Here is a 16,428-nt window from a genome sequence, read left to right as displayed (position 1 = left end):
TTATTCTTATTGTTCTTATGTTATTCGTATGTTATTCGTATGTTATTCGTATGTTATTCGTATGTTATTCTTATTATTCTTATGTTATTCTTATGTTATTCTTATGTTATTTGTATGTTATTCGTATGTTATTTGTATGTTATTCTTATTATTCTTATGTTATTCTTATTATTCTTATGTTAATCTTAGTATGCTTATGTTATTCGTATGTTATTCTTATTATTCTTATGTTATTCTTTTGTTATTCTTATTATTTTTGTGTTATTCGTATGTTATTCTTATTATTCTTATGTTATTCTTATTGTTCTTATGTTATTCATATGTTATTCTTATTATTCTTATGTTATTCTTATTGTTCTTATGTTATTCGTATGTTATTCGTATGTTATTCGTATGTTATTCTTATTATTCTTATGTTATTCTTATGTTATTCTTATGTTATTCTTATGTTATTTGTATGTTACCAAATATATGTGTGTGTGTGTGTGTGTGTGTGTGTGTGTGTGTGTGTGTGTGTGTGTGTGTGTGTGTGTGTGTGTGTGTGTGTGTGTGTGTGTGTGTGTGTGTGTGTGTGTGTGTGTGTGTGTGTGTGTGTGTGTGTGTGTGTGTGTGTGTGTGTGTGGATTTTGTTTTGTAAATTGCAGATATACTTAATTAAATCGATGTAAGAGGACTATATGCACAATAACTAAATCCAACATACTTCCAACATACATACTCCAACAAACACACATAGACTGTATATCTAATACACACACTTGCTTTAACATTTTTCAGTAGTAAGAAAATAAAACACTTATACTTGTCAATTCATAGTGTATGTGTAGATTCACAATGAATACCAACCTTGTCGGAAAACATCAAGTATTACTTACTTGTTTCTATTACACAGTAATAGCATGTGAGACACCATTGTATTTTTCTTAGAGACTCCAATGATCTGGTCCAGCCAGAGGCCCCTCGTCTGGTTTCCAACTGCACCTTTTTTTGAAACCCTTTTGTCTCCTCGATATCATCAACCCCTGTCCAGACAGACAGCGGGCACCTGAGCCTTTGTTCCTGACTCACCTGGATGACATCAGCGTCTCCCGGGGACTCCTCCGGCATCACTGCTCCACGTCTCCCCCCTCCTCCTCCTCCTCCTCCTCCTCCTCCTCCTGGACCTCCTCTCATTGGCCGCTCCTCCCGCCCGTCACACGGAGACACCTCCGGGTCATTCCCTATCCGAGGCTCCTCGGTCGGAAGTGGCTCCGTCCTTTCTCTTCCTGTCATTGGACCGGGCCGCTGTCAGTCGGCTTCCTCCCTCTCACCCCCCGAACCAGAGTTCCTCCTCTCCGGCTCTCCCGTGTCCTGCTCGGTCCGCCCGTCATATTGGCTGCTGGAGGCAGAGAGAGACGAGAGACCCTCGGCCACCATGAAGAGCAGCAGCAGCGGCGGCAGCGGCGGCGGCGGACACTTTTAAAAACGGACTCGGGGTTCGGTTCGGGAAACAAAACTCGGAATGACTCCACCACGGAACCGCGGACGTGAAGCGCTTTCATCCGACGCCGCGGTCCACCAGGGGGAGGATTTATCCCGGACTCCTCTCCAGAGCCATTTTCTGCAGACAAAGAGCTGCTAAAAAAAAGAGCTTCCACGAAGACACAAGGGTAAGATTTAAAAAACCCCAAATACAACTTTCCAACAGCCACACGCGTCGTAATAACACGTGAATAACACCCGAATTTACCCCTTTTTTTCGTCGATTCTGAATTTTTGTGTCGATTTTTTTCCCTCCACGAGCTAACATGCTAACTAGCTTTCCAGGGAATGCTAATGCATTGTCTTTTTCAGTCAAAAACACCGACAAACTGAATAAAAGACGCGTGAGTTAACGTGTTATTACACGTTTAATCGCCCGGACTTGTATTTAAATCATTTTAAAACGGTTTTCGGTGTTAAATAAAGCGAAAGCTAACCGTGTTAGCCGCGATGCTAACTCTGGGGCCAGAGAAGAGTGGGGCCTCCGTAAAGCCAAGCGGCCTTCTAACCGTTATTACAGCATAATGACCACACATTCACTTAAACTTACCACCTATTATTACCTTTTATCCTATCCCAAACTCACTTTTAAATGCATTTTCTCGCCCAAGTTAAGTTGCATCGTTTTTTAGCTTTTTTTTTTTTTTAAAGGTTCCAGTGAGGACAAGTCACTTAAAGCACTCAAGTCATCTTAGATTAAATGGTCACTGATGTAACAGTTGTTGTGGCATGTTTATAATATAAAAGAGCTATTTCAGATGAAGCCCTTCAAGCATCTCCAGATCCAAGACTCACTGTCACTGTCAGGAGTCAATTCTGTTCATTAATTAATGAAATTAATTGGGTCTGACAGACGATCCTGTGGGGGAATGTGTGTTTGGCAGTCACTTATAGACCCCTATGGCTATCTGCCATTCTGCATAGCTTACAGAATGGGAGATGCTACAAATATCTCATTAACGCTGATCGACTGTGAGGTTAAAAAAAAGAAAGAAGAAGTTGCTCTTCCTTAATCGTGTCTTCTCTCCGGGGCCTCTCTTAGACCGGTTGGATCCCAGGAGAATGGGTGTGTGTGTGTGCCGGGGGCCCGGAGAGCCAAATACGCCTGGTTCGTGGTGTAGTCTTGATTCATGTCGTGACGATCATCCAGTGGCCTTACATGCTCGACCTGGTCTATAAATAGGAATTAACCTGTCTGGTTTGGGGTGTGGGAAAAAATATCCATACACTTAAACATCTCTGTTAATACTGTATCGATATTTAACAACACGGTATCTATTTTATAAAACTTTTTCACGTGTTCATTATTGTGTCTCATTTAAACCTTGTCGTTACGTCCACCGCAGATAAAAGGAACAATGAAATCCAGCGGAATGACTAAGGACAAGAGGATACAGTCGACTCCAGCAGTTTTTAAGCTGTGAATACTATGTCTCTGAGTTATATTCATTCAACCAATAGGGAGTGGATTAATCACAAGATGTCAGTTAAAATTAAGTTTCCCCTAAAAATCGATCCAAAAATTCTGACAAGTGTCTCAAAATATACCATGTTTTAATCGTGAGCTGACTATATCGCCATCGTGAGATAAGTACTCGCTACAGTCCTACTGTCAAATGAATTGGTGTGAAATTTGAGATAATTTGATGGTTGAGGAAATGTCACACAATCCAGACAACAATTCAACAAAGCATCTTCACCTACGTTCAATAGTTTTATGTGTATCAACTTGGCAGGACAGTTGTTGGCTTAGGATTTTTTTTATACATTGCTTGTGTTTTTTTCTGTCTATTAACAAAATACCACACAATAGGATGCAGGAATTCCGATTACATTTCCAGAAAATTGATAGCGGGTCAAGGAACAGATGACGTCATTATTCCGTCACCACTATTCTTTTCTGGGGGGGTCGAGTAGAGAGAGGTGTAGTGTGAGGCGACCATTATTTCCAGCTACTGCGTGTGTTGTGTAAGCGAGTTCACATTGTGGTATATATTTCAAATGTTCAAGAATTTATTGAATTGTATAGGTAAAATACATTTAGGGCATTTGTATATTTAAAAAAATCCCAACCCTTTGTAACAGACTGTTTATTGAATTTAAAGTTATTTTCATCATAAATTGATGATTGTGTAATGCCTGTAGATCACACCTGAGTAAAGTACCTATAATAATTCACCTGTCCCTATTGAGGTCAAAGATCATAGAAAATATAACAATTATTCATAAATAGTCTCTGTAATATGACTATAGTTATTTTTTTGTATGCATTATTGCCCCTTAAAAAATCCAGTTGAATATAAAAATAACATTGGTTTTACACCAGATTAAAACAATTAAATGTATATAAAATACAATAAAATAATAGTTTCAGTATATTTGCCAAGATTTTATTACTTGATTTTGTACTTTTTGCTTTTTGTTTTTGTTTGATGGCCCCTCACAACCGCCACTGCATAAAATGTGGCCCCTAAGGATTTTTTTTTTTGCCAAAGTGACAACCATACTTTACTAAAGAAAGATAAAGATGAATACATTTTTTTAATGAAATTAAATATGACTATTGTGATGGTTATTATATTGTAATAAGGAATGCATTTGGTGAAAAAGCAGTAAAAGGGTTAATTTGTGTTGTACCTTGCGGGCTATTTTTTGGGTTGAGTGAGCGTGTGCGGTGTTACTTCTTTTAGATTAAATTAATTAAATGTTTATTATGAACCCTATTCTAGTTAATTAAATAGAAATAACTTTACATTTTGTCAAATAATTGTTAAGGCAGAATTTATTCATACTTTACTTATTTCAATGTTTCTAGCTGTGGAAATATTGTGTTGTTGGGCAAAACTAACCCTAAAAAGTTTTTTTTTTTAAATAGTTCTTGTGATTTAATTGCTATTATACTATTTATATATAAACTTTAATTCATAATTGTGCGTACGTTTTACGAGCGAAGTGGAAAACACGCCCCAATGGAAAAACCACCTGGAGTTGATCTGATATGAAACCAGCCCCAAACAACAGCTCATCATGTTGGGAGCACTGGAGTGAATATATGGAAAGTATGTAATGTCACTGTAGCTGCAGAGGTGAGGCAAGAGCTAACAACATTAGTGGCTGAAAATCCTTCACCAGCGGTGCTCGCCCGCCTCGCCGGGTTAGATCCACTTATCAAACACGACTCCCACGCTTGGAGTGGGTTGGAATTCTCATTCAGCAGTTTAATCCCAAGTTGAGTGATTCATTGTGCTCTGAAACCATTTATTCACATAAATGTATCTTTTCCAAGTTTTACTCAATTGATGTTTTTCGGCAGATCTGAAAACTATGAAAGTTGTCGCTTGCGGACAAACTTTCACATCTCTACAACACAAAACAATGTATTTCCATTATCATTAAAAAGGGGCGAATAAAAAGCACAAAAAAACAGAGTATCAATAATGTCCGTCGGGATAAAACAATCCAAAAACGGCCCTTAAAGACGAAAAGTATGGTACTTGAAAAGTTGCTCTTTGATTGACTTTTGGTTAATATAGTTATCTACTTCCCCAGGTGGTATCAACCCTCTTACACTAAAGGAAATACATTCCGAGGTGGTCCGAAGTCAGAATTTGCATTTACTGTATATGATAACGAAGATATGTTCAATAATATAGGCAACATTTACGGTCTTTTGGAGAGAGGGACCTTTGGATACACAGACGGCCTTTTGACCTTTATAACATAATTTCAACAACAAATGTATTCCATAACATCACAAACGTATAACCTACATGTGCTCTTCGTATTGTATTTAGTCGGATGACTCAAAAAGTGAAACCGAAAAATGTACGAGCAGATCGAACCATGAAGAAGTTCATTCAAGTCCTGAGGAAACTTTCCTGAAGAAAGGTGTCAGGGATTATTTACTTTAACACATTTCTATTTCATTTCCTGTCATGGATTGCTACACCACTTAAACCTCTAATTCTCACATTTTTTCCACTGCGAGGCAAACTCCTAAATGAAAATGGTTTTGATTTATGTGACAGAAATTATGATAATATTTACGTCGGGCCTCCAGTTCACACGCAATGGTTGAGTCATAATGAGATGGAAACGCTACAGAATAGTATGTATTTTATTCGGAAGGTAGTGTCTTTTTTTTGTGATATTCTATACACTATTGGTTGTGAAGGTTCAAGAAAGGCTCTTGGCCCATGGAATCTTTAAAAAGAAAACAATTAAATCCATAACTAACTCATGGGGAAAATAGCTGATGAAATGTTTATGTTCTGACAATAAATTGACCTTTTCTTTTTTTTTAAGAAAGCAATAATCGAAGCAATTATGCTCTACATGCTCTTTCAAGAAGCAGATGTGTTTCAACAAAAGAGAATTTCATCGTTGTTTTTTTCTCCTGTTGAAGCACGAGGAGGGACAATAGAATTGATGATGATATGGTTTGTTTGATATCATGGCCGGTTTATCACGGCTGGCTTCAGAGCTCTCAGCGGAAATCAGATTAGCCTGTTAAAGTTGCACAAAGGAATGCTGGACAGTGAAGATCCTTTATTTAGGCTTAGTGTGTGAGGACGTGCAGATTAGCCACTTCTGAGTGAGTCATGGTGAATTTGATGACGTCACAAATCTCCATTAAACATGCTGCACTTCATAGTGTCCTGTGAGGACGGGTTTGGAGGCCTAAATCATGGGCCGTATTTTAAAATAAAGTGTTAATAAAGATGTTCTGTACTGTTAGGCAAGGACACCAAATAAATATTGCAGTTTGTAGAGAATAAATAAATAACACCAGGCCTGTCCTGGAAATTGTGAAAATGTGACAATTTCCATGTGACATTATTTTGTTAGGTTACATTTTATTACACCATAAGACGTATATATAGATTATTTGAATTATCTACACTAGTATTAGCAACAGCCTACGTGATTTATTGATTATAATGATTATAATAATATTGATTTATTCTAAGGTTTATTAATTATTTGTTGATAAAAGAGATCAAATCAGATCTGATTCCTGCAATTTTGGTTTTCTTGGGGTTTTTTTTGGACAGCTGTGAAATATTTTATGGGAAAATAAATTCCCCTTGAGACAAAAAACAAAACCTATTGGAAAATTGAAATCTTTTCTTAAGAAATAGGACAGGATTGTTAAAGTGCGTCAATTCAACAAGCTAAGTAATTCCATTTTTTTTTTCTACTCGCATATCATTCATTGAAAATTAAATTAAATGCTTAATTATTTCTTGAAAAACTGCATCATGTGCAGTGTGTGTCAATATGGAGATTCACAAAGGTCAGTTGCTGAGGTTCATTGCTCAACAGACGGAAGTGAATTCGATTAGTTTACTGAGTTCATCCTGAATCTCTAAGCTAACATAAACAAACGCAAGTTTGCACTTAAATGGAGAACTACTACTACTCTACTGTACATTTTAGACTAAATTTCAATCTTCATGCCTGAAAAGCCCTGTCGCTATCCTTATCTTTACTGCAAATGAAAGGCACCATTCAGGGTTGATATTAAACCGAGTTAGTCGTGCTGATCTAGTCATTTGGGAATCTGTCCCTGCCTTGTTACGGGCTTCATCGGGACAGTCATGTGCAGAGGAATGGTCTGCCCTCTTGGTCATCACAGTCACAGCTGACTGTGCAAATCTATAATGTCTTTATCAGTATTACCTTCCCCTTTGCGTGCAGCTGCAGCTTTTATCCCCGTCTCTAATTGAGTTAGCTTATCGCAAAGAAAAAGATGCGCGGGAGGACTTTAAGTGGAGGATCTAATATTCTCTTATCGGCCGTACGTGCCCTGCCGCTTCTCAGTCAGGAGTTTCGTGTCTGTGTCTGATAAGACTAGATAACACTCAAAAAAAGAACACAAATGAACTGTGTTTGAGATGATGACCATTCCTTTTTTGTGATTCTAACCTGGTGCTACTCTGCCCGGTTTCAAATTAAAGTAAGTCACCAGCATATTAGTTGTGTGTGCATGCGGGGCTGTCTGCTGCTGTTATGGGGAACGGTTTGGGTCAGGTCTAGACTGGCTCTGTAATACAGTACATACCAGCAGATCAGCTGTGAGCAGATCCCGGGTTCATTTATAGCTGTGGCCTTGTGTCCCTGCATGTCTGCCTGGCAACTCTGCTGCTCCAGCTACTCAAGCTCACCCAGCGCTCAGACACTTTGGCCACGTTATATTCACACCACATGTAATTACTGGATGCACAGTAGTCTGGACAATTTCAAAGTTTCCAAACTACTTCTCTTCACTTTCTAAACATGTCGCAGCTAAGCTACGATTCACTTCTTAACGGGTCGTATGTCTTCTGTCCCCCAGGTCCCTCGGACTCTTGTTCGAGAAGAAAAACTGGCATCATGTGGAGCAATCTGAAGAGCAAATGCCAAACACTCTTCCATAGCGGCACTTCTGGATCCGGCGAGAGCAGGATTGATGCGGATGCCGTCCACTGTGTGGTGGACCTGGGCCAAGGGAGCAGCTCTGCGGAGGCTCAGACGTCAAGCGCCTCCAGCCCATCCAGGAGTCTCCTCCCCGTGCCAATGGTGACAGCCGGACGCCGCCATCACAACTGTGTGTCGGACACACCTCAAATAGTAGAGATCACGTTGGACAAGGACACTGACGATGTGCGAGTCGGGCCCGGGGGTGTTCCTATGGCCCGCAGAGACTCGTATTCCCGCCACGCACCATGGGGGGGGAAGAAAAAACATTCGTGCTCGACTAAAACCCAGAGCTCGCTCGAGGCGGATCGACGTCCTGGACGCTTGCGAGGGAGCGGCAGTCGCAGGGAGCGACGCTACGGAGGCTGCTCGATCCAGGAGATGAGCGACTCCGTGTCGGTGGGACGCACCCTCAATTCGCGGTCCCTGCGCCAGCGCCTTAGTGATACTGTAGGACTGTGTTTGCCACTGCCTGCTCGCAGACACTCTTCCAAGAACCCCAACGGCTCCAAGCGCAAGATTCACCTGACGGAGCTTATGCTGGAGACTTGCCCCTTTCCACCGGGATCAGACTTGGCCAACAAGTGGCACTTGATCAAGCAACACACGGCACCGGTCAGCCCGCATTCCTCCACTGCCCTGCTGGAATCCTTCGATCCAGCTCACCCTTCTCCTGAGGACGAGGAGGAACGCCTCAGAGAACGCCGCAGACTTAGCATCGAGGAAGGCGTGGACCCACCACCGAACGCACAGATCCATACCCTGGAAGCCTCCGTGCCAGGCTCATCCGTCTACAAACTGGGACCAAAAATGGCTCCTGGCATTGGGGAGGGTTCTGGGGAGATCAGGCCCTCTACATCTGGAAGCTCTCTGGGTGCTCTATCTTCGGGGGCCTGTGCTCAAGTGTTTGGTACAGCAGCAGTGGTCCAAGACTGTGACTCTGAGGAGGATTCGACAACCCTCTGTCTGCAGGCTAGGAAGCCCAAACAAAGGCACACCTCAGGGGAAGGCCATCAGAGTAGGCAGCAGCCAGGGCCCTGGAAGGTTCACACCCAGATAGACTACATCCACTGTCTGGTGCCAGACTTGTTGCAGATCACCGCACTGCCCTGTTACTGGGGCGTGATGGACCGTTACGAGGCCGAGTCGCTGCTGGACGGACGGCCAGAAGGCACTTTCCTACTCCGTGACTCTGCCCAGGAGGATTACCTTTTTTCTGTTAGCTTCCGTCGTTACAACCGCTCACTGCACGCCCGCATCGAGCAGTGGAACCACAACTTTAGCTTCGACGCACACGACCCTTGCGTCTTTCACTCTTCTACCGTCACCGGACTGCTGGAGCACTACAAGGACCCCAGCGCCTGTATGTTTTTCGAGCCGCTGCTCACGGCGCCCCTTCATCGGACCTTTCCCTTCGGCTTGCAGCACTTGGCCCGGGCCGCCATCTGCCGCTGGACCACTTACGACGGCATAGGTTCTTTGCCGCTACCGCCTGCCCTGCAGGACTTCCTCAAAGAGTATCACTATAAACAGAAAGTACGTGTTCGCTGGCTGGAGAGGGAACCGCCACTTAAGGTCAAATAAGATGGTGGTCTCCATTGCCCACGCTACACACTACAGGAGGGTCATAGAACTGGAGGGATTCCTCTTCAGCCAATCAGAGGCTATACTGACATGGTTCTCCGTTCTGTTGTCAGATGGAATTAAAATGTAACAAGCTATACAAGATTCATTCTAATCTTTTAGTTATGACTAAACATCACAGAAATGCACATGATTATCTTCAGTATAATGCTGTCTGGCTTGCTAACTTGTTTCTGACGAGGGGTGGAAGTATCATCAGTGCTTCATCTCGTCCCCTCTCACATTTTTTTGCTTGATCCCACGACATCATCCCGCCTGTACACCCGCCCGCATGCCGCCTCCTTCATCGATTACGACTCGAAAAACCACCTTTTAGACCCTCATGGCTATTTTGTACAGTTCACTTCTGTGCTCTACGTTTCCTTTCTGAGCATGTAGGAAAACCTCAGAGCTTTTTGAAGGTATGTGTGTGTGCGTGTGTGTGTGTGTGTAGAGGGCATCTGGAGGTGCCGTCATTGCAGTCTGAGCTTTTCCTATGGATAAAGCTACATCAGGCACATTCTCGGCCGTCTATTTGCACAAGAGGATCAGCTAAGCCACAAACAGGAAAGGGATTTTGGGAGGGTCTATATAGTTTAGAATAGTAAATCCACCGAGCTAAATCTCCTTTAATAACACAAGTTTCCCTTAATATGACGATCGTAAAATGACTAACTGCAGAGCCACCAAACTTCCCACCACGTCAGCTTTGGAGCGCTCCATTCTGTCGGGAGTATTCTTGTTAGCCGTGAGATGATTTGAGGTGTCTGGTCTCGCCATAATTACGGTGCTCAACAGTGTTCAGTTTTGCAAACGCTCTGATTTGGCGGCGTCTTCAAATTTGCCTCCTAATGCCTTTGACATGTTTTGACCTTAAGATTTGGTTTTTTTTTTCTTGTGTTGCCAGCAACCAAGAATGAAAACTGGCCTCATACTTTTTTCTTCAGTTCCACCACTCAAGTGTCATTTATCAGAGTAATCTGTAAGTAGACAAAAGATTTTTGAGCTTCTGGTGGTGGGCTTAGTGGAGTATGTGGGTTTCCCATGGAATCTTAAGGTGTGTCAAGAAAATATCCAAGTAAACACAAACACCAAATTATACATTTTTCTAAGGCAACAGAAGTTTATTAACGTAATTTCTGTGGTACTACCACCCAGCTATGAAGAGGAGTGATACAATATTCCTATATTTGTTCCTCGGTGAGGACATTAACCTCTTCAAATATTACATAATCTACAGTGAATTTGCTTTTTCAGTCAATAATGACGCCGTCAAAGAAGACCCGAGCAAAACAATGCGCAGCTCGATCACGTTACACTGGTGCTAAGTCAGCTCGTTCGATTTTTTTTTTTTTTTTTCAAGGATTGCTAACGCTTGCATGTTAGTGTGGTAGTGTTTTCAAAGAAGGTCCAATTTCAGCCCAGCTGTAGCACAGGTGTGTAATGTGAACAATATTCCACTCAGATAAACGTGCTTTCATCTGAAAACGATACAGTGTTGGTGATCGATATCAGTAGCGAGAGGCTCGCGTGCTTTTGTTGCTAACGTGGTTCTGGCCAGTAGAGTATGAACCGCACCGGTTGGCCCCGCTTTGTATCGGTTTCTTAAAAAAATTATAATCCTCCTTGTATTCGATGCTGTTATAGATGAACGCTGCTATAAAAAAAAAACCTCGTCATGTCGTCACTGATATACCGTTACGTCAGCTTTTTCCAAGATCTACGAAGGTGTAGATGCAAACATCGGCTTTTCAAAGGGTCCACTTTAGAATTATTTGTACGTCCCGGGCTAACCTCACCATCGCCGGGTTTTAAACCGGGCAACTCTGTGTTGCCTTAAAGGCTCCAACAACTCGTCGCTCTTATTGGTCACATCAACCGTGTCTAATTCTGAAAGCGGAACCGGACGCCGAGAGTGCCCCGAGTGCCCTCGCTTGTTTTTTTGTCGTGGCCTGCACACTTTATTATCTTCTTTTAAAAGGCACTTTAATTGTTTATTTGTGTTCCAAAGTGCAGTTGGCGAGGATCAGACAGCGATGCAGTTTTATTGTGTTGGCACTTGATTCGATGGCAACAAAAAAAAAAAAAAGAAAAGGTTCCCACAAACTCAACGGTGAGACGGCCGCTTTCACACAAAGTCGATAATGTGCCGTCGGTTGTTGCTGTTTTTAAATGAGACAGTCATTCGTTCAGTCCAGAGAAAACCAGATCCTGCTTCTGCTCTGAGCTGAAAAAAAACGATGTCACTGTCTGAGTACTTGTGTGCTGGAAAGACAACAAGATGAATGAGTGTGAAGAGGAGGAAGCAGCAGTCGGTCCAGATATATTTCACTTGAAGTTTTTAGAGCTTGCCCCCCCCCCCCATAGCCCCCCCTCGAGCTGCAGACTTATAGTGTGTGTGTTGTTCTGGAGGTATATTTGTGAATGGACGGAGCCACATTTGAGGGGTTTTTCGAAACGAGATGACGGCGCGGTCACGAGCGTGAGGGGTTCGACGGCGACCCCTATGAGCAGCTCCGCCACCGTCATCGCGCCCCACCCAAACCCCCCTCGTCTCAGGCAGGCCCATTGTACGGAGAGTCCCAGGACCCTCGGCCGGTTTTCCCCATGGGAAATAACTGACATTAACTGTAGCACATGTTTGCCATATTAACCCCCGTAGACTTAGTTGTACGTTCGATGGAAATAAATATGTAAACGAGCCGAGATAAAGATAAAAGACTCTTCTTCTGTGGAAGTCGGGCGCAGGCTGTGCGATCGTAGCCGATCATCCCGATGACCTGATGGTGGACCCCGGGGTCGCGTGGAACTCATGGCGCAAGAGGGGTTTTTAACGTGGCCCGCCGGACGGTTGGCTCAGAAGAAGATTGATGTTCATGTTGATACTGAGATACTGAGAACAAATATGGAAATAATTGAGATAAATTCTATGATCTCGACCCCCTCGTACGACTTGAGTTCGACACCCCCTGTGTCAGGTCCATCATCAGGGTCATCGTCGTGGTAGCTAGTCTGGTTTCATCCATTTTGCATCACCCAACACCACAGCATCATTGCGCTAATGGCTACACGATCAGTCGACGATGAATATGAACGCCTCGGCTTTTGGAGTCGTTGAAAACGGCACCGGGCAAAAAACCCGACATCATACTTGGAACCGCACGGCGATCTATCGCCCCTGGCTTTACTGCCAATGCCCGGACCCTCCGCCCTAGAAGCAGGGACTCGTAAACATGGACCACACTTTAGCCATTTCTGTGCAACCCTTCTTCTCCTAAAAAAACGGGCGTTCCATGCGTATTAAACACTTCTAAATTAACTGCACTACAAGAGGCAGCCGGGGCGATGTCGCCGGCTGTAAAGTGGATAGGACCCCCTTCACCCTCCGACCCCCCCTGACCTTCGGTACGACTCGTGATTCTACCAGCTAACAAAGTAGATCTATTTTATTTGTCCCTTGTATATTTGAGAGAAGCTGGTTTTCATATGCAAACAAAGATGTATGAGAGAACTTTTATTTTTTCGTGACGACGCCTCCCTGATATGCAACGGAGTGTCGCGTAACCATGGTTACAATCCTCTGTCACTTTAATGCTGTACGTGCACATTGGCTGCCGCGTGGTCGCGGGCGCCGAGGCAACGGGACCCCACAAAGACGGGAACTCGGAGGGGTGGGGGGGGTTCGCCGTTCACTCGTCCCCCCCGACCAATCACAGAAGCCCCCATTTCAGAGAGTCCTGAAACCGAGAGCTGCCGGCGGACAAACACGGCCAATCCTTTTTTTTTTTTCTCTCTTTCCTTTTTCCTTCCGTCAGTTGTGTAAATGGCACACTCACATTTCACTGTCTGTCGTGTGTGTATCTGCTTCACCGGTTGTTTCGTTTGAAGAGGCGTCGGACGCGACATGTGTAGCTGTCACTCTTGGTGCTTTGGCTTCTGCTTCATTGTCTTAATATTCCAAATAAAACTGTTAAGTGTAATCCACACTGGCCCATGACGTCGCCTGCTGTGTTGTCGTTTTTTTTCTGTCCGGCACACGCACACACACACACACACACACATGTTCCAGTCTGTTCTCACGACACAAGGTTTCAGGTTCAAAAAAAAAAACTCCTGCTCCCAAGACCAACACAAATGATTAAAAGTATCGACAAACTTATTTGGAATTTATTTGATTTGTTAAAGATTTTTTTTCGGTGCTTCTATTCACTCTTTTTGACACGATAAAATCTGCTTTTTTTTAAATTTCAGCTTTCAACTCGTAATTTTATCAAACTAAAGATCATGTGACGCCACTTTGTTTTTGTTATGTTTATTTATTAATATGAAATAAATATGTTAAAACTGTGTCAATTCAAACATCATTCAACAGATGAAACATATATATATAAAAAAAAAAATGTTATTCATTAAAACTACATTTACTTATTTTTTCTTTTTCATTTATGTTAATGCTACTTTTAATTTATTCACAATGTGTTGTTGTTTTTCTTTTTAATTTCTTTTTGTAAAAAAGTTTTTGTGCATCTTTTTGTAAAGTTTCTGACTATTTATAAAGTATTCCAAAAACTCTTATTTTTTCTAAATTGTCATTTTTATTTTATTTGACTGTCTATTTATTTTCAATTATCTCATTTTCTATGACGCCCGAGTACATTTTTTTAAACTTAACAAATTTTAAACAAGTGATGTCACAAGATCTAATGACATCACAGGTTCGATTTTTAATCGATGCGATAAGATAATGATGATAATACCCATTTAAATGTTGAATACTAGCTAAAAAAATCATTAAAATCATTTTTGGTTAATTTTCTTTTACTGCGTTTGTATTATTTCTTGCTGTATTTATTTTCTATTAGTCAGCACTTTTAAAAAAACATTTTAGGTGACTTCTGATGCTGAAGTTTATCATTTTTCACATCATCAAGCCCACGAATGTCGCTTTTGTACAGATTTTCCGGTGTTTTTTCTCCTTAAAATTCCTAGTTTTTGTCCAAACACATAAGATTCTGTTGTTTATGTAACACTCGACCTGTAACTCGGACGTTCATCCATACTTGGTTTGCACTTTCGCTGCTTCCTTCCTTGCGTCCTCAGCTCCTCGGTCTCCTCCGTGTTCCTCAGAGTCTCCGCCGACAGACACGACTTCACAGTCAAGTATTTGTTCGACCCAAACGAAGTATAAATAGCATGTGGGTTATCGGTTTCATGTTAGCTACCCAAGGTTATGAATAATTGATGCTCGCCCAAGAGGAAGGAGGGTCGAGGGGGGGGACTACTTTCTGTGGGTGACAAAACTTTAGCAACAAACTTGTGTAAACTTGCTCCGGTACATTTGCCGCCATGTTTTTTTTTTTTTTTAAACAGTCCTGAAGTCTGCTGGCTCGACCACAATAGACACGCAGCCAATAACTCCCCAGCAATAACTTGTGGAATCCAGAGTTGGATGTGGGTCACCGAGGATGGAAGTGATGAAGTTTTTATATCAGAAAACACTCGTCTATCGCAGGTCAAAGGTCACCTGTCGTTGCTAACACGTTTTCGTCGGATCATAAAAATGGGTTTCTGTGATGAGTACTGCCAAACTATCTGACTTTACTATTTTAACGTCATTGCTGAGTGTACTATTTCTATGGAAGTACATCATTGCCATCAGGATATCGACATTTTAAAATATTCTAACATTTACTTTTGGTCCCAAAAGAAGTTGTGGGCGGGGCTTCAACAAACAGTCTTATACAGAAGGATCTGACCGTCAGACTAAAAACATTGTTCCCGCTTAAATCCTTTGACATCTGAATGTACTCGTTGATCGTGATGTACTTTAAGATGTTAAAGACGTTAAAACAAAGTTGACACTTTGTCAGGAAAATACCTGAACGGATGCGGCAGTGATGACGTCACATGATCGTTTATGCATGAGTGGCTGAAAGTACGATCAAGTAGCTCGGTAATCGTTTGGTTTTGTCTCGTGGCACTTTTAGACCTGAATTTATGTTGAATTTGCAAGGCCTCACATTTTTCAATATTGAATTTCAAAGGTTTCAATTGTTTTAATATTGAATTTGCAAAGCTTCACATTTTTCAATATTGAATTTAAAAGGCTTTAAAAAAAAAGAATTTAAAAAGGCCTAAATTGTATTCATATTTACTTAAAAGGTTTCAAATTTTAAATATTGAATTTGCAAAGCTTCACATTTTTCAATATTGAGTTTAAATGGCTTCAAATATTTCGCTATTGAATTTAAAAGGCCTCAAAACTTTAATATTGAATTTGCAAGGCTTTCAATTTTTTTTAAAAATTTAATTTAAAAGGCTTAAATATATATATATATTGAATTTAAAAGGCCTCAAATTTATTAATATTGAATTTAAAAGGCTATGAATTAAAAATTAAAAATAAATCCATAACATTTATCTTTGAATAATTGAAATTAAAATATCAAACTAAATGTGTGAAAATTACGTATTTCATTTTTTAAAATGTCAAAAAGTTGAATTCAATTATAAAATAAAGAAGAGAATTCAACGTTACAATATCTGAAATGTTAGATCCAAGCATTCAATATTCTGATGGCAATTATGTTTTACAGACTCACTAGAAACAAATACAATTTTGTCTATCCGACTCACTCCCACTCATTGAACTCAGTCCGATCATTAGTTGATGTCATCAGTCACAGCCTCGGGTCTCTTTGTTTAGTTTGTGTCGTGAACGACTGACCTGCTGGTGCTGAAGACAGACAGCGACTCTACAAACGTGATCATCTGAGGCGCGACCAGAGAGACCCTCGGACACGTCGACCCCCCGTGACACGAGGA

General features: G+C 41.5%; 1 protein-coding gene across 1 annotated transcript; it reads left to right on the top strand.

The window, feature by feature from the left end:
- Positions 1-1,266: 1,266 nt before the first annotated feature.
- On the top strand, positions 1,267-13,583 carry socs5b (suppressor of cytokine signaling 5b). The gene is made up of 2 exons (XM_087802177.1): positions 1,267-1,649; positions 7,859-13,583. Exon 2 carries the CDS (start codon positions 7,897-7,899, stop codon positions 9,562-9,564), a length of 1,668 nt encoding a protein of 555 aa, XP_087658303.1. The 5' UTR covers positions 1,267-1,649; positions 7,859-7,896; the 3' UTR covers positions 9,565-13,583.
- Positions 13,584-16,428: the final 2,845 nt, after the last annotated feature.

This window comes from Callionymus lyra, chromosome 11, assembly GCF_982586985.1.
Source record: "Callionymus lyra chromosome 11, fCalLyr1.hap1.1, whole genome shotgun sequence".
NCBI lineage: Eukaryota > Metazoa > Chordata > Actinopteri > Syngnathiformes > Callionymidae > Callionymus > Callionymus lyra.
This window is presented reverse-complemented; position numbering and strand designations above follow the sequence as displayed.